This window comes from Psittacula echo (genome assembly GCF_963264785.1).
Source record: "Psittacula echo genome assembly, chromosome: 3".
In the NCBI taxonomy this organism is placed as follows: domain Eukaryota; kingdom Metazoa; phylum Chordata; class Aves; order Psittaciformes; family Psittacidae; genus Psittacula; species Psittacula echo.
In genome coordinates, this window is record NC_137736.1 from 124,425,382 (window position 1) to 124,447,135 (window position 21,754).

The 21,754-nt window shown below is 48.0% G+C and overlaps 1 protein-coding gene across 1 annotated transcript; it reads left to right on the plus strand.

Annotated features, from left to right (window-relative positions):
• Positions 1-8,610: 8,610 nt before the first annotated feature.
• On the plus strand, positions 8,611-21,368 carry CLNS1A (chloride nucleotide-sensitive channel 1A). Its single transcript, XM_080613727.1, has 7 exons — positions 8,611-8,761; positions 11,523-11,659; positions 14,118-14,234; positions 15,458-15,568; positions 15,988-16,161; positions 17,462-17,546; positions 19,962-21,368. The coding sequence occupies exons 1-6, from the start codon at positions 8,643-8,645 to the stop codon at positions 17,527-17,529; spliced, it is 726 nt and encodes a 241-aa protein (XP_080469853.1). The 5' UTR covers positions 8,611-8,642; the 3' UTR covers positions 17,530-17,546; positions 19,962-21,368.
• The last annotated feature ends 386 nt before the right edge of the window (positions 21,369-21,754 follow it).

The following is a 21,754-nucleotide window of genomic DNA, read 5'->3' on the forward strand; positions in this document are numbered from 1 at the left end:
AAATCACTCTAAATGAGAACTTGATTCCATTACAGATTAACTTTTTCCACCTTACTGCTGTTAACTAAGTTTTCATGAGCTTTCATTCCTAAAACAGGGTAGTGAAAAGCCACAGAAGCATAGGATGAAGTTCTAAAGAGCCTATTGTAGCATTTTAAGCTACTCTAGTGGTTTTCTTTGCTTAAGTGATGCATAAATGTAGTGCTGCTATGTTTCTAATACACTTGTGTTTTAAACCAAGCAAGAACATAGTTTCTGCTTCTCAATGTTCATTTCTAATACTTGCCATGGAAACTGGTCCATGTGCAAGTGATGGATTCTCATTTGTTTTGGCAGTGCCATAACCTTTTTTGCTGCCTGATGGAGCCTTTTAGGATCTGATCAGTGCTATAGCAAACGTTCTTGCCTGTAGAGTCACCCCAAATGTTAAATACATGGTGGGCAAGTAATTGTGAACGTAGGAAGATACAAAAGGGTTGAGATACTGAATATACCAACCAGGAAGATACCGAATTTGGGACTGATGTCAAAGTAGGAAAGACCAGGAAGCAGAACTGGAGCACTGCAGCTTAAATCAGGAATGTCATGTTTTAAAAGCAGGGAATGACAAGTTGTACCCAAGTTTCACTTCTCAAAAACCAGCTTTTCTCTCTTCTAAGAAGTCACCTGTGGTACCTGAGACAGCTTCATCCCCTGGGATCCAGAGTTCCCTCTTATACCAGTGGGAACGTTTGAACTGCAGGAAATGCCCTTCGGAAAGCAGCTTCAAACTCTTCTTTCATTCCTTTCTAAGGAAAATGTACAATCTGCTGTTTGGAAAGATGCCATTTTCCGGGTTCACCCTGTGATAGTGTGTATGTGATTCCAGAGTGGAAATGTCCTCCTGGGGTGCCTACAATCTTGTGCTCTTCTCTGTACTTATGAGATCAGAAGTTAAATGCTTTGAGTAGTGATCTTCAGGTGGCTTTGGCCCAACAGAAGGCTCAAACCAGATGAGAATTAGGGATTACTTTACCATAATAGATTTAAAAGTACAACAGCTATCAGCTGAATGCACAAAGCATTTATTCCACACAGGTTGTCTATGAAAAGCTTTTCTCTTTAACTACAAACTCTTTGTAGTGTAACCAATGGGGGAGAAAGGGAATTGATGTCTATGTGCAGGTTAAGTAGCACTGATGAGGGGAAGAACCTGTAAACTGAGTGGAGAAATGGACTTCTTTGTGTCACCAAGATAAACGATGGCCATTCGTGTGCAGCTCGTGTGACTGTTAGCAACAGGTCTGCTCTGTAATGAACGTGGTGTGTTCATCTAACCAGAGGGTGGTAGAACAAAGAACTCAGTTGCACCACAGTTGGCTTCTAGTTATTGACTCTTTTAAATCTGAGCATCTTCTTGGTTTAAATATGGAAAATGATGACATTGAACTACCAAAACCCCCTACAGTGTTGGAATCCTATAGGAAGGTCAGTGCTGAACAATCAGCTCGTTGCCACTTGGACTTTGTATGTCTTGAATTATGCTGTGAAATGACTGCATCTTCCTGGAGTTTATTCTTTAATGGAAGGGTTTAACCTGTTCTAACAGCACCTGAGAGGAACTGAGATGCTTTTCCCTTAAACTGCTTGTTTATGAAGTGTGCATTAATGTGTCTCAGTTCCTCTTCATACAACAGGGGGTAATGGCTGAGCTGGGCTTGTTTCCTGTTCACTCCTGTTTCTGATGGCTGTGTCTGAACCCTTGGTTAGAGACCTTACTCACAGAACCTCAAGGGGAAAACACTGTGTTCACAAAAGGATAAACCATGTGGCAGAAGTGCTCTGCTTTGTCTTCACCTCGGTCATTTGGGCTACATCGGTATCCAGCTGCTGTTTAACAGCTTGGATAGCTCATTGTCAGGGTGTCCATTCAATGCCTCTGCTTTCAGGTGCTTAGAACTTGGGTTTTTCAGTGCTCTTCAATAGCAAAGCCTGGTCTCAACTTTCAAGTCATTTTTTCAAATGCCATTATTTTCACTCACTTCTTTTAAGAAAAGGAATTTTTATGGCATCTGCTTTTTAAATTCACTTTGTACACAGGAATTCCAATAAATGATGGCAGTGATGCCAGCCTCAGCTTGCTCTGCTGAAGAGATTTGTATCATCTCGTTCAAAATGGCAGTGCATAGGCCTTGAAAATGGGGTTTGGTACATGTGCAGTGACTACTGTTCACTATTGTCGTGTGGATATGATATGTGCAGTGAGCAGCCAGGGTGTGTATGCACATTTGACATAGGCTCCCAATTCACTGGGTATAGGAAACACTTAACTATATATATATATATATAAAAAAGATCAAATATCTTCAACCAGAACAGTCACTTTCTGAATGTGGTGAGGGAAGACTCCAGCAATTCATGTGAAGGAGCCCAACTGCAATTCCTTCAGTGTTTAAAGGAAGGAATTCATTTAGGATGCATTCCTGCCTTAGGAAGAGAAGCATTTAGGATGTTGTGTGAAGGATTTGCAGGATCAAGCCCACATATCCCAGTAGCCTTTTCTTCCTTTTAAAGCAATAGGGACCGTATCTCACTTAGAATGTTGGAAGGCAGAAAACAGTAAATCCAACAGAAATTATCCTTATTTTTTTTCCATTATATACTGATGTAAGGAATTCTATGACTAAGTTTTGGTGCTTCATAGTTGAGTACCCAATGTGAGACCTATTCTGGCTTCAGGAATAGTTCTCAGCTGAAGCTGGACTCACAGCAGTTGGGGTATGGAAGGTTACTAATCACTGCTGAGAACACTCATCACTTACTAAGCTCTTACTTTAGGTGTAAGTAACTGAGGTAGTTCCAAACAGCAAAAACCCATGTGCTTGGGACTTGGTTGTCCCAATGCTTCAGAGTAATTTAACTTATTTTGTATATTGCAAAAGATGTATATTGCTGTGTATGACACTTAGAAGATTGTGTACAGCTTCTGGGGGAAAGAATAGAACGCTCTAAAGTAGAGAAGAGGGGTTTATAATTGAATATGTGGTGTAAAGGCTCCGGATTGAACTGCAATGAAAAGCAAGTCCTACACCTTGGGTTTATGACTATCATTTTGTAACTGCTGGCACCCCACACCCCAGCTGAGGAGCAGGAGGGGGGACAGTAGAGCAGTTGGAGGGGACATGTGCTCAAGGAAGGCACGTGTGTCTGTGGATAGATCTGCTACTGCTCCATAGAACCCCAGAGGTTACTAAGGAGAGCTGGGCAGAGCTGCTCTGGCCGGTCAGTTGGTTTACTTGCGCACTTGGCAGCACTTTGTGTATAGTCGGTCTCACTGGTTCCCCAGGTGCAGACAGAGCTTGCTCCTGCTGTTGGACCAGCAGCAGGAGATGGGGAATGGATGGAGGGAAGTGGAATGGAAATACGTGTATGCAAACCCATGCCTTTTGCAAGACAGGTCTTGGATTGGCCTAACAATGACTTCTGACTCACTGTGTATCCAGTGGAAGGTCTCTGTTTAGGAGAATCATCCCGATACCCTCCTTTTCTCATCCTGACCTTCACAGTAATAGGAAAATCTACTCGAAGTCTCCTTCCTTGTGGGAATTGGTGATGTCCCATCAGTGCAATGGGGATGTGGAGAAAACCAGGATCAGTCCACAGTGTGTTATGACAATGTTTGCCTCTGGGGACATGGTTGGAGTCTGCACAGTTTGCTTTGTTGTTTGTTCCTCTTGCTGAGTCCCACACACCTAAACTTAGCTTAGTCTGTCAGAACTTCAGTGATTCAATGGGGATAAAGTCCTTCTACTAAAACATACAATAGGCCTAGTTACCAGTGCACCATTTGTTAGTTAGAGCAGTTAAAAGTCCTTAATGATACTCATCTGCTACTCAAGCTAGTGGTAGAAAAGGAAATCAACTCATAAAGCTATAAGCCTTGTTTAGTTTTCCACTTCATACTCGGTATATGGACTCTAAACCTCTTGTACAGCATCTTACTCCTCTACTATACTCATTAAAGTGGTACTCCTCCCCCTAACTCACATGAAAACGATCTGTTGGCAATGCCAGTGTGGTTGCTTGTTCCTACCTGTGTTTCACAACCCTCCTACAGCAGGCAGGAGATGGTGTGTGACACCATTGTCGGTGCATGTCATGGCTCTCACATCAGCACAGGTCCTGTAGGTGACACACGGGGTATGTTCGATGTCCCCAGGTAACACAGGACAGGTTACTTGCTACTAAACCTTCTGTGAGACCTGGAGCAAACCTGCCAGAAAGGTCTCTTCAAACTTAAGATCTACTTACATGAAACATGCTTTTGTCTCATTCCTGTGTTTGCTGAGGAACCTGGAGCTGCTTAAACCAGTCTCACAGTTGGCCTCAGTTCTGTTTCCTTTAGGAGTGAACGTGTCAAGTGCCGCTCTTCAGGTTGAGTTTAACCCTTGTGTTTCTTGAGTCCTGGAACCTTGGCTTTTCAGTCTCTCTTCAATCATGACTTCCTAAAGAGAAAGGACTGAGGAGACCCACGCTGTGTGTGTGTGTGTGTGTGTGTGTGTGAGGAGGGGGAGATCCACTGAGCAAACTGGAAGCGTTATTCTTGTTGCACATAAATCGGGTGGTGCTTTCATTGTCTTTTCCCCCCTGGCCACACCAGGAATACCACGTGCATGCAGAACACTTCCAACGCTTTCAAATGGAAGTCACGGTGGCCTCAGTGCTCAAAGGGTTTAACTGCAGTTGATTAACAGCTCCTGGTTTGGGATTCGCAGCCCACCACTGTTGAAATACTGTATTCCTTGTAAATGAAGTCAAAAGACATCCTCATGTTAAGGCTGGTGCCAATATTTTTGTTAATGACTCGTTCAGCGTTGTCTCTCACTACAGTCTGCTCAGAACTCTTTGTGTATAAGCTGGGCCTGAAGCCATTTTCTAGCTTGGGGGCCTCGTTGTGTAACTTTACTTTCATAATGGGTTTTTTTTTTTGTTATAATCTCTACTGTCATTTCTTTCCTATAAATATGACATGTAAATTGTCATAATAAAACAAACATTGAAGTAACGCCGTGGAGAAAGTGTATTGAGGAAACAAGTGGGGTTTAGCAGTCACTGCTCGAGTAGCTGCCTGCTGCATCTCAATCCTCTGCCTGCCATGGGAATGAGTAACTAACTCTTGGCTTATGTTGGGTTTGTTATGGCAGCTCAATTGATGGAGCTTTCCCTTCTCTGACCAGCTCTGGGGAACAGCTGATGGATTTATTCTTGCCATTGTGATGATTTTTGTGTGTGTTCCATCTCCTACACAGTTTTTATAGCTCATTTCATAGCAATGTTGCTCCAGCGAATAGCTTGACCAGCATTCAGTGCTTGCCTTGTGCTATAGCATCCTTTATGTTTGCTGTTGGAGTTGTGTAATGGCTGAATTAGTGGTGGGTTCTTACAATGAGGGAGGAAATCCACCTGGTTGGTACCAGTGTTTGTTTGCAAGGGTGAGACCTGCAGCCAGCACCATCCCCAGCCACACTGTTCCAGATACATCCATGTGGTGCTACTGAGAGAGGCGCGAGGTTCATTTCCTTAGGCTGAGATGTGTAAAACCACTAACTGGAAGCCTGCAGAGAAGCACTGAAGATGTAGATCTTCTGCCCCGTGGCTGTGGCAATGGACATCCACGATGTTTTAAGGCTTTAACAGCAAAAAGGGAGAGAGAAGTGAATCAAAGAAAACATGCCCAGAGAAGCTGTGGCTGCCCCATCCCTGGCAGTGTTCAAGGCCAGGTTGGACACAGGGGCTTGGAGCAAGCTGCTCTAGTGGAAGGTGTCCCTGCCCATGGCAGGGGGTTGGAACTGGATGAGCTTTGAGGTCCCTTGCAACCTAAACCACTCTGATTCCATGACTCTATGAAAAGGGTGGCTTCTCTTTGTGGTTATAGTCAAGCTGCTGTGTGTTCCTGTAGTGATATTGCTGTGAAATCCATTTTACACTTGCTTTTCTGATGGATTCTGGGTGTTTCAGTCTGAACCAGCTCTGTGGTGGCATCACTGGAGAGAAACAAACTCCCTTGGGTGGCGAGTCCTACCTCCTGTCCTATGGTGACTCTTACCTCTCTGGAGGTACCTGCTGCTCTGCTTTGCCTCTGAACACAGCTCTGGAGGACCACATCGCTCTTGGACATCCAATATTCAGGCACTGAGGTGGATCCTAACTCACTGTTTAAAGCACTTATAACTGAGGGAGAGAGCTTTGAAATGGTGCCATTCTGTTCAGGTCAGAAGCTCACCCCTCTAAACCTCTACGAGATGCAACACTCAGCGCTGGGGTTTGAAGTACCTGGATCTTGTAAACAAGGAGGATGTGGATTTCTCCTCTCTAATGCCTCAGCCTCAAAACCAACTTCCCAGCCTGGTCTTAAACCACCTCTTTTCCTCCCTTCTCTTGCAAGAGTGACAGGACAGACTCACTTCTGTGTGCAGGAGGGGAAATGAGCTCTGTATTGACTCACTGCAGCGGCTTAATTCAACTTCAACCACTTAAATCTTCATTTAGGACAATCTAAAGGAGCTGCTGTGTGATTTCCAGGGAGCTACAGAGATTGCGAGGGCTCCCCATGGCTGGTAATGCCCAGCCATGTGAGGTAACAGGGGCTGGACATGAGCACCAACAGTGATTTATAACTAAGTGGGGTGGGTGGGTGTTTCCATGTGTTTCCATCTCTTCCCACCTGCTGCTGTGGTCCAGTCTGTAATTATGGGTGAATTATGAATGCGTGTTTCCAGATGAGCCCTTGGTGCAGTGAACCTGAAGGCAGTCAAGAAACTTCCTCATCTCCTCCTGCCTCTGCAATTCTTCCCAAGCTATTCCAGCAGTGTTTAAATATCACTTCCTTGTGGAATTCGCTTTGATTCTGGTCAAGGCGGTTATTTGTATGAATAATAGTTATGTGCACAATTAGAATCCAAAATGGGATGTGCTTGAGGAGCTTCCTAAAGCATTTTAGAAAGCTCAGCCTAAAAGAACCACTTCATGTTCTTGTTCCCCTGGTTTCTTCCCGTGTTTTCTATTCCCAATATGTGCTGCGCTGCTATTCAAGACCAGGAAAGAGAGATGAAGGCCTCATTCTGTTAATAATCAGTTTCTGGTTGTGAGAACCAACTGGCTTTACACACAGGTAATGAATGACTCCGTAAGTGAATTCACACTGATGAAAGGGAAGATTAAAAGCCGTGGTGATACCCACTGGTGAGCACGGTGCTGCAGTGGGAGCATCTGCCAGCCTGGAAAGTCATGGAGAAGAGATGTGTGTGTGAAGCTGATGGAGTTACTGGGAGCATCCTCTGTGTACTTAACTTGTGCAGACCGAACGCTACCACGTGTTTACTCACCTTCTGGTGTGATCCCTGTTTCTTGGTGCACCAGCAGAAGCCATAAGAGAAACTCGCTGCTCAAGCGGTGTCAATCCAGAGGGAAAAGCAGGAGCGGTGCTCAGGAGGGGACAGCAGCCTTCCCGTCACTGCAATCTGCTGCCCCACGACAGCAAACTGATGGCAGCTCACCATCAGGATCAGGCCCCTGCTCCCACATCCATCCCTGCTGAGGGAAATCAACCGGATGTGCTTTAAGGAACTGAGGTACTTGTACCCTTCTGTTTCTTCCCCATGTGTAGCTATCTGGAATTAGGGCTGGCCACCCACCAGAGCCTCCTTTCCAGCACCTCTTAATGGTCACCACAAAGCTGCTGCCTTCATCACCCTCAACAGAGATCAAGGTGCCCGAACAGGCTCACTGCTCCCCAGGGCCATCCTTTGGTGCTGTCAGTGCCCACCTCAGCGCTTTGCTTCTCTGCTCACAGATAATGAGGATTTCACTCGAACACCGCCGGAGACAGCAGCTGCCGGCGCCAGCCCCCAGTGCTCTGAGGTAAACCCGCGGGGACGTGATGGCTGCGGTGGAAGAGCTCCCCCTGCCCTGCGGGGCCATGGCGAGCAGGGGAGCACAGCAGGGAGGAGGGAGATGGCGGTGGTGGCCTCTGAGCTCAGCCCGTTCCTGCTCCTCAGGCACAGGCGGGAACGGCCCCCGGCTGTGAAGGGTGAGGGGAGATGAGGGGCAGCCATGAGGAGAGAGCATGAGGGGAGAGCAGGGGTGGCCATGGGGTGTGAGGGATGGCCATGAGGGGAGATACTGAGAGGAGATGAGAGGCAGCCATGAGGGAAGATCATGAGGGGAGAGCAAGGGTGGCCATGAGGTGTGCAAGATGACTGAGGGGAGATGCTGAGGGGCAGCCATGAGGAAGGATCATGAGGGGTGAGGAGAGAGTATGAGGTGAGAACAGGGGTGGCCATGGGGTGTGAGGGATGGCCATGAGGGGAGACACTGAGGGGAGATGAGGGGCAGGGGCAGCAGCTGGACTATGGGGAGGGAGGGGGATGAGGGCTGGCTGTGAGTGGGTATCATACGGGTTTGCCCTCAGTGCCATGGGTTCGTGGTGGCGCTGGCAGTGCTCAGGAGCGGTTGGACTGGAGGAGCTTAAAGCTCTTTCCCATCATAGTAGATTCTAAGATGGCGGCGCCGCACCATCGAGACGCGCCCTAGAGAGGCCCCGGCGGGACGGGCACTTCCGGTTCCGCCGCGGGCCGCTGGCGGAGGAGGGTGGCGGCGCCATCATGAGTTTCCTCAAGCGGTTCCCGCCGCCGGCCGACGGTGTCCGGCACCAGCAGCCCGACACCGAGGTCGTGCTGGCGGGGCGGTCGCTGGGCGCTGGCACCCTGTACATCGCCGAGAGGTGAGCAGGGGGACTGGGTGTCTGTGGGGCGGGGGTGGGTGTGATGGTGCTCGGTACCCCCGTAGGCCGCGCTGTGAAGGGGCCTCTCTGAGGGATGGTGGAGCACAGGCTGGGAGCGCTGTGTGTGTGGGCTTTATGTGTGGTGTGGTGCGGGCGAGGCGCTGGAGGGAAGGAAAGAGATTCCGGGGGAATATGGACAGGCTGGAGAGGTGGGACCGTGTGAACCTCATGGAGTCCTGCCCCTGGATCGGGGCAATCCCAGCACAAACACAGGCTGGGGGAGACCGGATGGAGCAGCCTGAGGAGAAGGACTTGGGGTGTTGGGTGAGGAGAAGCTCCCCATGACCCGGCTTCAGTGTGCGCTTGAGCCCAGAACCCCCCCGTGTGCTGGGTGCACCCCCAGAGCGTGAGCTGCAGCTCAGGGAGGGGATCCTGCCCCTCTGCTGTGCTCTGGGGAGACCCCCCCTGCAGCCCTGATCCAGCTCTGGGGCAGCAGCACAAGAGGGACGTGGAGCTGCTGGAGCGAGGCCAGAGGAGGCCATGGAGATGCTGCGAGGGCTGGAGCAGCTCTGCTCTGGAGCCAGGCTGAGAGAGCTGGGCTGGGGCAGCCTGGAGAAGAGAAGGCTCCTGAAGGGGAGACCTTAGAGCAGCTCCAGTGCCTAAAGGGGCTGCAGGAAAGCTGGAGAGGGGCTTGGGACAAGGGCCTGTAGGGCCAGGCCAAGGGGAATGGCTTTAACCTGCCAGAGGGGAGACTGAGATGAGCTCTTAGGCAGAAGCTCTTCCTTGTGAGGGTGCTGAGGCGCTGGCACAGGGTGCCCAGAGAAGCTGTGGCTGCCCCATCCCTGGCAGTGTTCAGGGCCAGTTTGAAGGGGGGTTCTCACTGTTCCTGCTCTAAATGATGTTTTAAACAACACAGGAGGGAACAGCATAGCACAGGAGCCCACTGGCCAGTGCTTCCAAACCACAGCAGCCTTCTTCCCTTGACAGGGGAGCGGGTGATGGGGCTGTGGGTTTTCTGCTGTTACTGGAATGGTTTGCCTGGGGAGGTTGTGAATGTTCCATCCCTGGTTGTGTTCAAGGCCAGGTTGGATGAGGCCTTGGGTGCCATGGTTTAGTGTGGGGTGTCCTTTCCCATGGCAGGGTCGTTGGAACTGGATGATCTTAAGGTCCTTTCCAGCCCTAACTATTCTATGATTCTATGATTAACTGCTGTGGTTCTGTCAAGTCTCTCTGGTCACATTAATCATGTGGACACTGAATGTGCTTAACATGGAGGAATCAGGCTGGTTATTCTGAAAGATGTTATCTGAGCACTTCAGAGTTTCCTTTAACTCCTTGCATTGTACAGTTCAAGAAGACGGTTTGTTGATTAAAGCATTTTTCCTTAATCATGGAAAACCACTCTAAATAGAATGTATTTCTGCAGCAGAACAATGTGGTTAGAACAGAAACATTTGAAACGTGCAGTGAGGACTGAATTGTCTTTTAGCACCTTTAGAATCTTAAGCATTTACACAATGTCTAATAATATTTGAGAGGCTTTTCCCCCACCTGAGCTTGTTGCTGATGTGCCTCTTGGAGCGGGATCTCTCTGCACTTCCAGTCTCTCTTCTGTTGTTTGCTTGCAGATGCAAGGGCTTCTGTTCATACCGCATCTCTTCTGAACATGTATAATGTTGAGCTACCTTGTAACTTGCTTTCAGTGGAGTTTTGTGTGAGGCACACGTCTGCCAGCTTCCTCCCAGCATGTTTCAGCACGTCACAGGGCTCTTACTGGAGGCATTTGCTGGTAATGAATAAAACCACTGGTGTTTGCAGGAGGGCTGTGCTGTGGGGGAGCTGGGCAGCAGCACAAGAACTGACCACCAGGGAGGACAATGTGGCTTTGAAGCTGTACTGACTCTGCATCAAGAGCTGTAAACACTTGAGAGCTGCCCCATCGAGGCCAGGAAGGAAATTCCTTGCTCCCACTTCACTCTTGCTCTCAGCCTGGCTTCCCGAGGCAAGGAATCTTCTGTGACCTTTCCATGGGTTTTTGTCCTCAACAAAAACTTGTAAACACCAAGTTCTGCACATGGGGGAAGTCTCACTTCCTGCCCCTCAACACTTCTGTGCACTGTGTGAGTTCATCCATCACAGGCACACAGATCTAGGTGGGGTTTGATTTCTGGGCTGCTGGAAGGACACTGATCTTTGGGATATGAAGGAAGTAGCAGCCCAGTTGTGACAACCTATGCTGCTTGCAGTGGTTAGAGTGAGAACAGGGGGAAGCACAGGCTACAGCACATAGGTTATGAGGGGAGAAAACCCCATAGCCTGGCTGTGTTAGCTCTGCTGATCATAGATCTGGTTGTGTTTCTACACACAGGCCATTATAATCCTCCAGAAATTACACTAGTAATAGAAACCACAGAACATGTGATAGTTTGAGTTACAAATCCCACTGTCAAGCTGCTGTAGTTCTCTTTGGAGTGACAGATATCTACAGGGAGGAGAAAATGGGGGTGGGGGGGAATGCAGGGTTTAGTGCAAATGTGGTTTGGGTGCTCAGCTTCATGTCCTGTAAGAACAGGTTTCTTTTACCTCACCATCACTTACTGTATTAGGGCATGTCCAGGGCCATGTGTTACCTAAGAGTGGAGTAAATGCTGTGTCTATAATTACTTGCTGTTTTGGGGTTGCTTTGCAGGTGTGAGTCAGGTCCATCACATTCCTCTGTTAGTTTCTAACTTGTCTCTTTTTTTCCCCTTCTCCTTTTTAGTCGCCTGTCTTGGCTGGAAAACTCCGGAGTTGGCTTCTCCTTGGATTATCCCACCATAAGTTTACACGCTGTCTCCAGGGATCTGAGTGCCTTCCCATGGGAGCACTTGTACGTCATGGTGAACGCCAGATTCGAAGGTACGCCCGGAGCATTGCTTAGTGCTGCCACATGGGCATGTGTGGCACGATTTCCCCTTCAAAACCAGTGAATTTGGGGTTTGAAAATGTCATGCCTCATTCAAGTATTTTCTGTTTCATTTTCTGAAGGATATATGTTACAGGAGAGTTTTGCTCTTGTCTTGTCAGAGTCATGTTTTGCTCTCAGCACATGATTCTGTATGACTGGAGCTGCCTGGATTCAGTTCTCTGCTCCCTTACACTCACTTTAAACAGTTCATTTCCTCTGCCTTCCCCCTGTGATTCCAGCTTGGGTATCATTTCTGCTGTATTGAATGTATGTTAATGGTGCTGCCCGCCAGGCTCAAGGAATTCCTGCTGTTTCACATTAGCCTGGAAGCTTTCACTCATTATCTCCCACAGCTTGCTTAAAAGCCGTGGAATAGCTCATGTCACCAGGCTGAATGGATCTCTATTTCCCCCAGAACCATTGCCCATTCTTGCTGTGACCTGGAGAAAACAAACTGTCTCTTTGATTATTTGTGTGAGGGTTTTTCTATAGTTTCGATGTATATTTGGTTTTTAATTGTCCTGGTGGACCTATTAATAACTTAAGTGTGTCATAAGCTGTCATGTCAATGGAAGAGTAATGAGTAATGAGTGTTGAGTCTTGAGCAGGTCTCTTTCCCCTTCATGCCTGTTAGTGATTGTAGTTAAAGGTTCAAATCTGGCATTTTATTGTGCTTTAAATAATCTATATCCTGAAAGTTCTGCAATATTGAGGAGACAGAGGTGCTTTTACACTATTAATGCTCTTCATTATTTCCTCCTCTTACATTAATAATATTCTCTGACAATCTATTGCTACAAATAACGAGGACTACAACTAAGAAGACATTTATGTGTCCAACCTCTTGGTGGTTCCTCCCCATTTTCCTTTAACTGTGTTTATTTTGAAGTAATCTGAGCTTAGTGTGACAAAAGATTTTGTTTTCTAGCTTTGAATTCATTCTGACAATGGTGGTTGAAAATACGGATATCCTGAGACAGTTCGTATCTATAGATCCTTAACAGACTGATTATTGTGGGTGGGTTTTAAATGTATGGACTCTGGCTACAGTAAATCTTCTCCAGCAGGTAGATCTGTTTAGTTATCAAGTCTGTGATCATACAGGTCTTTTCCATATGATTCCATCACTGCCCTGCATTTCTCAACTGCTGAATCCTCTCACACTCAAACCTCTCCACTTGTTTGGCTGCAGGAGTCTCCATTCTTTGTTAAACAGAGGACGTTTAGTTCTTCCTCTGGAAATTTTGGTTGTGCTCTGTATGTGTGTGTGAGCGCCTCAGCCTCAGCCCTGTTTTAGGAAAAGGCACTTCGAGGTTGGCTTCACTGAGAACAAAGAGCTGGGCTCAGCTGTGACAAGCTGAGCCTGCGGGTGGCTGTTGGAAAGGGGTTGTGTAGCTTCCTTGGAGACTTCAGTTTTGGGGGCAGCTGCCTGGCAGCTTCTTGGCTTCTTCCTGGTCTTGGTGGTGCCAGTTCTGTGTGGGATAAAAGCCACTCTCAGTGGAACAGCCTTGACTGTATTCCTGTTGTTCTGTAGCACATAATTAGTGCACTTCTGAGGCTGTCAATGAAGTGTCCCCAGCATAGAGGGATCAACTGCAGCCATATTTGTGGGGTTTGTACTTAGGGAAAGTAAACTGTCAAGTTGTTGCTTACTTATCTGTGTATGTAGTGCCCAGAGGCTGAGAAACAGGGTTTTGCACAGTTGGCATTGGCTCTGGGTGTATTTCCTGCCTCTGACATCCTGCTGGCCTGCTAGGAATGTCTGAAATCAAGTAGAGATGCTCTGTAAACCTCAGAGTGCTCCAGGAGAGGCCATGCTGGGAGCTGTTGGTTTCATGACAGTGGTGCTGAGGATCCCTCAAGTTCAGGTGATTTAATATATGTACATAGCATTGTGTAAGGGAATGATATAAGGAAGATATCCTTGGATATAAGGAAGAAGTTTTTCCCTGTGAGGGTGCTGAGGCTCTGGCACAGGGTGCCCAGAGAAGCTGTGGCTGCCCCATCCCTGGCAGTGTTCCAGGCCAGGTTGGACACAGGGGCTTGGAGCAAGCTGCTCTAGTGGAAGGGGTCCCTGCCCATGGCAGGGGTTGGAGCTGGGTGAGCTTTAAGGTCCCTTCCAACCCAAACCAGTCTGGGATTCTATGATAATCAGTGCGAATTGTGAGGGTTCAGAATCAGGCAGTTTTCCTGCGGTATGTGAATAATCATGTGGCTATTCCAGAAATCTAAAATGATAAATGGAGAAGCTTCTGCATGACAAGTGGTGTTGAGGTGCTGTGGGAGGACCTCATGTATCCATCCTGTGGGTGGGAGTGGGTTGGTTTGTGCCTCTCCAGGTTTCTGATGTGGTTATCTGTGCCTTTCAGAAATAAACATGTTTCTCTTAAATCTTCCCATTTCCTAAAGAGACGGAGACAAAAGAAGCTCCTGTGGCTGAAGGGGAGGAGGAGGAAGAAGACAGCGATGATGATGATGCTGAACCCATTGCAGAGTTCAGATTTGTACCTAGTGACAAATCAGCCTGTAAGTGAAGAGGGAAGACTGGTTTAATGTAAAGTCCTGGCTGTATGTGGAAGACAGTGGGGTATAGAGATGGGAATGATACCATCCTTTAGGGTCCTTCTCTAATAATTTGATTTCTGTGTGCTGAAAAGAGCAAAATAAAGTGTTTTATCCTGCTTAAAGCTGGAATAATTCAAGCAGCTGCTTCTCAAGGAAAATTCCAATGCTTAAAAATAGACACTTCAAATACACAACAAAGATAACCTTATCTATGCACATTTGCAGAGAACCAGTATGGGAAACAGCTAATGAAATACAAATTCAGTGAGATTTGAGTCAGCAACAGTCTCATGAGGAACATGCTGATGCCCAGAGGCTCCCACTGGAAAAGAGTCGTGTCCCATCCGGTGTGGAGCTTACAGCTGGATCCAGGAGTCAAGAATCTTACGTGTTAAATGTCACACAGAATCCTGTAGTGGGTAACACAGACTGAATTGTCCAGAGATACACCTTTATCAAAGCCCCCAGCACAAGAGGGACGTGGAGCTGTTGGAGCGAGCCCAGAGGAGGCCATGGAGATGCTGCGAAGGCTGGAGCAGCTCTGCTCTGGAGCCAGGCTGGGAGAGCTGGGCTGGGTCAGCCTGGAGAAGAGAAGGCTCCTGAAGGGGAGACCTGAGAGCAGCTCCAGTGCCTAAAGGGGCTGCAGGAAAGCTGGAGAGGGGCTTGGGACAAGGGCCTGTAGGGCCAGGCCAAGGGGAATGGCTTTAACCTGCCAGAGGGGAGACTGAGATGAGCTCTTAGGCAGAAGCTCTTCCCTGTGAGGGTGCTGAGGCGCTGGCCCAGGGTGCCCAGAGAAGCTGTGGCTGCCCCATCCCTGGCAGTGTTCAAGGCCAGGTTGGACACAGGGGCTTGGAGCAAGCTGCTCTAGTGGAAGGTGTCCCTGCCCGTGGCAGGGGGCTGGAACTGGATGAGCTTTAAGGTCCCTTCCAACCCAAACCGGTCTGGGATTCTGTGAAATAATGGGAAAGTGCTGTTCAGAGGATAAAGCTCCAGGCTGGATCTGGAAAACCTGTTTTGTTTCTTGCCAGGCTGCAGCTTGTGGGGTGATGTTTCAAATACACATTCAGAGGGGGTTCTCATAAAGGAATGTTCTTAGTCTTTTTGCTCTTTCAGTCTCTCTTGCCTGTTGTGGTGGGTATTGATGGATAAACAAGGGAGGTTTGTGTGTGTTTGTGTCCTTGCAGTGGAAGCCATGTTTTCAGCTATGTGTGAATGCCAAGCTCTGCACCCAGACCCAGATGATGAAGATTCAGACAATGACTATGAAGGGGAGGAGTATGATGTTGAGGCCCATGGTTTGTAACACTTGTTCCTTTGAAATACCTGCCAGCACCTCGATACCTGCTGTCTGTCATGGTTTGGTCTATTTAGAAGTCCCTTGTTTGTTGCTTCTCTTGCTGAAACATGAATTTGCGAGAGGCACATGAAACAATTCAAAATCTGAAGGAAATCTGTCACAAATCCCTGGATTCAGCAAAAACATTGTTCTCGTGCTCAAAAGCCCCAAGACACCAATATCAGCCTTTGCTGGTCCCAGTGGATGTGCTTGCAGAGGCGTGTGCTCAATTCATATCACCATGTATGTGCTGTAATTGATGTGAGCAGCCTCTTAGTCTCAGCTGGCTCATCTGAGCATAATTTACCTGTCTTCTTCCTCCTCCCCTGCTTGATGCAGGCTCCTGAACTCCTGATAAACACCAACTTGTCTCCACAGAGCTACAGCAAGGTGACATCCCCAGCTTCTACACCTATGAAGAAGGGTTGTCACATTTAACTGCAGAAGGACAGGCCACGCTGGAGAGATTAGAAGGCATGTTAGCCCAGTCTGTCAGCAGCCAGTACAACATGGCTGGAGTCAGAACAGAAGATTCAATAAGGGAGTTTGAAGGTAAGAAATGCTTTTGTTTTCATACGATCGCAGAATTCCAGGTTGGAAGGGATCTCAAGGATCATCTGATCCAGTCTTTCTTGGGGAAAGCATGACCTAGACTAGATGGCCCAGGACCCTGTCCAGCCCTGTCTTAACAGTGTCCAGTGCTGGGGAATCCGCCACCTCCCTGGGGACATTATTCCAATGGCTGGTTGGAATCTCCCCAGCAGTAACTTGTGCCCATCACCCCTGTCTTTTCCATGGGACTCCCATGTAAAAAGGGAGTCTCCATCTTCTTAGTAGTCACCCTTTAAATACTGGAACATGAGGATAAGGTCTCCCTTGAGCCTTCTTTGCCACAGCTGCGCACTGTTCATTCCTATGGAGCTTGTTTCCCCCAGCTCCCTTTCTCAGAGCTGCTCTAGCCAGGCAGATTCCAGCCTGTGCTGCACTCCAGGATTGGGTTTTCCCAGGTGCAAGACCTGACACTTGGCCTTGCTGAGCTCCATCAGGTTCTTGTTATCCCACTCTTCAGCCTGTCCAGCTCATCCTGCAGGGTGGCTCCCCCTTTCCAAGTGTCCACTTCCTCGCTCAGTTTGGTGTCATCAGCAGACTTCATCAGGGAACACTTGGTCCCATCACTCAGATCCCTTATGAAGACCTTAAGCAGCATTGGACCGAATATCAGTCCCCACTGGTGACAGGTTCCCACTTGGAGAAGTAGCTGCTCATCACCACCCTTTGGGTGCAACCTATCAGCCAGTTCCCACCCACTGCATGGACCACTTGTCCAGACCATAACCCATCAGGTTCTTTAGGAGGAGGCTGTAGGAAACCCTGTCAAAAGCCTTGGAGAAATCCAGGTAGACAACATCCCTCACTCACCCCACATCAGCTTTGTCACAGAAGTCCATCAGATTCATCAGGAAAGACAAACTGAAGCCCGTATGAGAGCAGTGGTTCTGCAGTCTGGCTCTTTCTGTTAGAGCTATTCAAAGGAATCATGTAGCCATTTGCTACACCAAAACTTCATTTAAAGATGGAATAGTTTAACTCTGGCATTTAAGTCATTTTAGTAAGATGGGGTGAGATGAGGTGGTGGGAAGCAGCGATGGCTCTCAGTGACCAACTGATGGAGCTGGAACAAACCCACACACCTGGGAGCACATCAGTGTTTCCTTAGAACCTTGCAGAGGTTCAGCAGAGGAGTTTCCTGTCCTGGCCATCTCCTGTCAACAGAGGGCACCCGCTCCCTTTGCTGTGTTAACATCACCCTCTTGTGTGCAGTGTTGTGTAGTATTGGCTGCTCTGTTTTCAGATGGGATGGAGGTGGACATAGCACCAGTAGTTGCGGGGCAGTTTGAAGATGCAGAAGTCGATCACTGAGGAGGCCACGTGCTGCTGTAAGTCCTGCTTTCCAACCCTTTTCAGTATGCAGAGCCTTCTGTCTCTGTGATGTGTGTAATGCACATGATCCCAGATCTCCTGCAAGGAAGGTATAGGGATGATTGTGGCTTAGAGAAGGAAAAGGTAACTGTAGTTAGTGCAGATGTGGAAAGATGTTCAGTGATCTGTCCAAAGTTGCCTGTTGGTGTAAACAGTCACCTGCATGGAGGTGCCTGTCTGGAAATTCAGCCCTTCATTAAACTGTCCCATCTCAAAGGCTCTTAGATGCTGGAGCTGTTGCTAGGAAGTTCTGTCCTTAGTGTCTGTTATTTCAGTCTCAGTGTGCAGGAATTCCGATGCCTTCCAATGGCATGGAACACTTGACAAGTGCTGTGAGTCCATCTCTTACTGCAAGCAGAGGAGGAACAGTTGCTGCTAGAGCTACTGAGCAATCTGGATGGGGTTGTTGTTAGAGAACACCCTGCTTAGGTGGTTGTGCCAGTGAGCATCACCTGCACTGCTTTTCTCTTGGTGGCATTACAAGACATGCCAGTGTTTCCTTGGCACTGGGAGGGGACGAAGAGCAGCTCTTTCTGGGACTGAATGAGCAATGGAGATGCACAGGCACAGCAGGGTGGTGATTCCAGCCCTGCTGCAGCAGTGCTCACCAGTGCAGTGTTTGCCTGTGCTGCTGAAGCAGTGGTGTGTTGTCCCAGTTCTTCTGCTCTCTTAGGAAAGGCTGACAGATCTTGCCTTGAAGCAAAGACAGAACCATCCCACTTGGAATGCTGGAGAAAACAGTTGCAGGCAGTAGCAAAAAGGTCAGGGAGGAAAAAGGAAAGGGCAGGGGAGGAAAGGGACACAGGAAAATGACATGCCAAAAAACTCAGTGGAAATGGGGCAGGAATTAGTTTGGGACTACACTGGGAGAGAGGCTGCAGCCCCTGAGAAAGGCTGTTGTGGAGTGGTGATGCACACCTGCTTCCCTCCTCTGCTCTTCCTTTGCCTTTGCTGTTACTACTTCTGCAGTAAGTCTCTGAGTAGCTCTGTGCTCACTGATCTCAACCACTGCTGTGGCTCCTGAGTTAGTATTTATTGTTGTGTGCAAGAGCTCAAACCTTGCCCACCCTGGGAAGGACTTTGAAGTACAGGGAGTTCTCCCAGTAAAAGTCAAGATACTGGTTGCCCCATTGGACTTAAGTTGATATAGGAAGCACTTCAGCTGTAGATGAAGAGCATATTAGTTAGTGAATAGGAAGCTAGGTTCTGATGATTCCATCCCCAAGATGATTTTGGTCTGAGGTTTATTAAAAGAATAAGTAATTGTGCTGTTGAAAAGTCAAATTTGAATGTGTATTTGAGTACTTGGCCAGGACTAAGGAGAGTTAGTGGCTGGTGGTAGATCTCTAAGGAGCCTGAAGTGCTGGTGGAAGTGGTGTTGACTGATTTCATAGCAAAGCACCAAATACACTCTGTAAGAAGTTGTTTCAGTCAGAGGAGTTATTCCTGCTGCTTAATCTGTGCCTTCCGTGGGGCTGCGAGGTCACTGTGGAGGATTAATGCTGTGTTTGGTGACTGGATAGGGAGTCTGCTGTCCTGCTTGTCCTTGTCCTTACCGCTCAGAGCTGAGGAGCTGGTCTCTGCCAAGGCAGATCAAGTGATGTGCACGTGCAGTGACGCAGCTCCAGGTAGCAGCTCAGGAGCTGTGGGTGTGATGGGCCTTTCTAAACCAGCCTGAGTGCATTTATGGTGTTATTTGAGTTCAGAACTCTGGGATGTACAGCAGCAATAAATAACTGAAGGTGCCAAGTGACAAGAACAGCTCTTGGAGACCTGTGCTAATGAGTTTGAGCATGAGGATGAGGGCAGCTTAGTTCTACACTCTGTAAACAGAGCAGAGAGGGAGCATGCTCTGATCTTAGTACTGAATCACTGCTGTGATCTTCTGTATGGAGCAGCTGAGCCCTTTTAACCCTCAACCACAAAACCACTGTGCAAGAACATGCTGGTGACCTGTTAGGGAGCAGAATGCTGCTCTGCTGCTAAAGCCCTTGTGGGCTGCTCATGTTGCATAGTTCTGCTCATTACCCAAATGAGATGTGGTACTTGCCCACCAAAGCTCCTGGAGACTTGCTGCTGGTTCACGTGGGACATTTCCACTGGTGTTTAATGAGCAGCTTTGTGTCTGGCACATCACGAGTTGCAGTTTGTTGTTCTGGAGTGACCAGCGTGTCTGTGCGTGGTGGTGCAGTGGATTGTCCTTAGCTGACCCGAGCTTAGAGCTGCTGCGGAAGATGTTCAGCCCTTGTGAAAACCAGTGGGTTTGTAGTGAAGTGCTGTCCCCTGTGCTGCAAACGACGATTAACTATGGCTTTGTAAAGATAAATAACCTTTATTTTAATCATGTAAACTTGGTGTCTTGTCTCTTTCAGATTCCTCTTGTGGCACTTGCAAAATAAGCTGTAAAACTGAAGGCATGGCAGTGACTATCAGGAGTTAATCTTTCTTTTAATGACCTAAGCTTCAGACATCTAAGGTCTAAAAATGCTTTTATAGATGTTTAAACCGGGGTTTGACATTTGTGACCACTATGGGGTTATTTAAGCAGCCAGAACCAACCAACCCAATAAAACCTCTTTGCATCTAACACTTGAATGGGGCTAATCAGGGGGCATTCAGAGAAGCCTTTGTAGGAGTTCTGGGACTTGAGAAATCCAACTGTAAGTAAAACAATTTTAGATTGTCCTGGAATTCCCCATATTTTTGTACCTGTTCATTGAGGTGGGTAAAATGGGACTAGAAATGTTACAAAGCTGGACTAAAAGGACATAGGGTAAGCCAGGGATTGAAAGCAAAGCTACATGTAACACCCCTCAAGTGACTGGGGTCAGTTCAGTGCTATCCCTTTCATTTCTCTGAGAGCAGGGTTTGGGTGGGAGAGGAGAGGGACTAAGAGTGTAAAGTCCTGAAAGAGGGAACTGTTTTGTGTCTTTGTATCACGTTAACAATGTTGTGAAATAAACTAAGATTTCTTTTATATCTCACAACCAGCTCAGTGCTGCAGCCTCAGTCCTTTCCTTCAGCGAGCAACTGGTGACTCTGAGCCCATGTCCTTTGGGTTTGGCATGTTCTTGTAGAGCACAAAGTCCAATGAAGCCATTTCCTGGGCCACCTGCACGTGAGAACAAAAGGGCAGAACATATTCAGAGGGCACCTGTAATACAGAATTAGTCTGACCCATCCCAAACTTGGGAACCCAGATTTAGATGGCCAAAGCTTGGTCCTGCTGGAGCTTTCCCTGCTTCATCTCTGGGTGGTGGTAGTTTTGCCATGGGGCAGTGTCAGCAAATTCAAGTGTTTCAACCCCCTGCGTTCAAATGAAAGTCTGACACTAAAGTTGTTCTTGATTTTCATTTGATTTGAAGTTGACTTGTGGATTGTTTTCAGTAGTGATATGTTGGTAGATGAGCAGTTTTCTTTAGCAGCCCTACACTCTTGCAGTCGTTTTGAATGGTCCTGCCCTGCTCAGCACATTGGGACATTGTGTGATTCAAGGTACGTGAAAATTATAACTACTCTTGATGAATATTCATTAAGAATTGCAGCCAAATTAGTGATGATTTAATAGTGGTGTGAACTTGACATTGCTGAATACATTGGGTATTTAGTGTTACACAAGACATTCTAGAAGAATGTCTTAACTAGTCCCTTTATATACATAAGTTGGAGTCATAGAATGGTTTGGGTTGGAAGGGACCTTAAAGCTCATCCAGTTCCAACCCTCTGTCATGGGCAGGGACACCTTCCACTGGAGCAGCTTGCTCCAAGCCCCTGTGTCCAACCTGGCCTTGAACACTGCCAGGGATGGGGCAGCCACAGCTTCTCTGGGCACCCTGTGCCAGCGCCTCAGCACCCTCACAGGGAAGAGCTTCTGCCTAAGAGCTCATCTCGGTCTCCCCTCTGGCAGGTTAAAGCCATTCCCCTGGGCCTGTCCCTGCAGGCCCTTGTCCCAAGCCCCTCTCCAGGTTTCCTGCAGCCCCTTTAGGCACTGGAGCTGCTCTAAGGTCTCCCCTTCAGGAGCCTTCTCTTCTCCAGGCTGCCCCAGCCCAGCTCTCTCAGCCTGGCTCCAGAGCAGAGCTGCTCCAGCCCTCGCAGCATCTCCATGGCCTCCTCTGGCCTCGCTCCAACAGCTCCACCTTCCTCTTGTGCTGCTGCCCCAGAGCTG

Excerpts from the sequence above, each read along its gene's own strand:
- CLNS1A (XM_080613727.1), top strand. The coding sequence starts at position 8,643 with ATGAGTTTCCTCAAGCGGTTCCCGCCGCCGGCCGACGGTGTCCGGCAC. Across the intron at positions 11,660-14,117 it reads GGTGAACGCCAGATTCGAAG|AGACGGAGACAAAAGAAGCT; the intron begins GTACGCCCGGAG and ends CATTTCCTAAAG. Across the intron at positions 15,569-15,987 it reads GTATGATGTTGAGGCCCATG|AGCTACAGCAAGGTGACATC; the intron begins GTTTGTAACACT and ends TTGTCTCCACAG.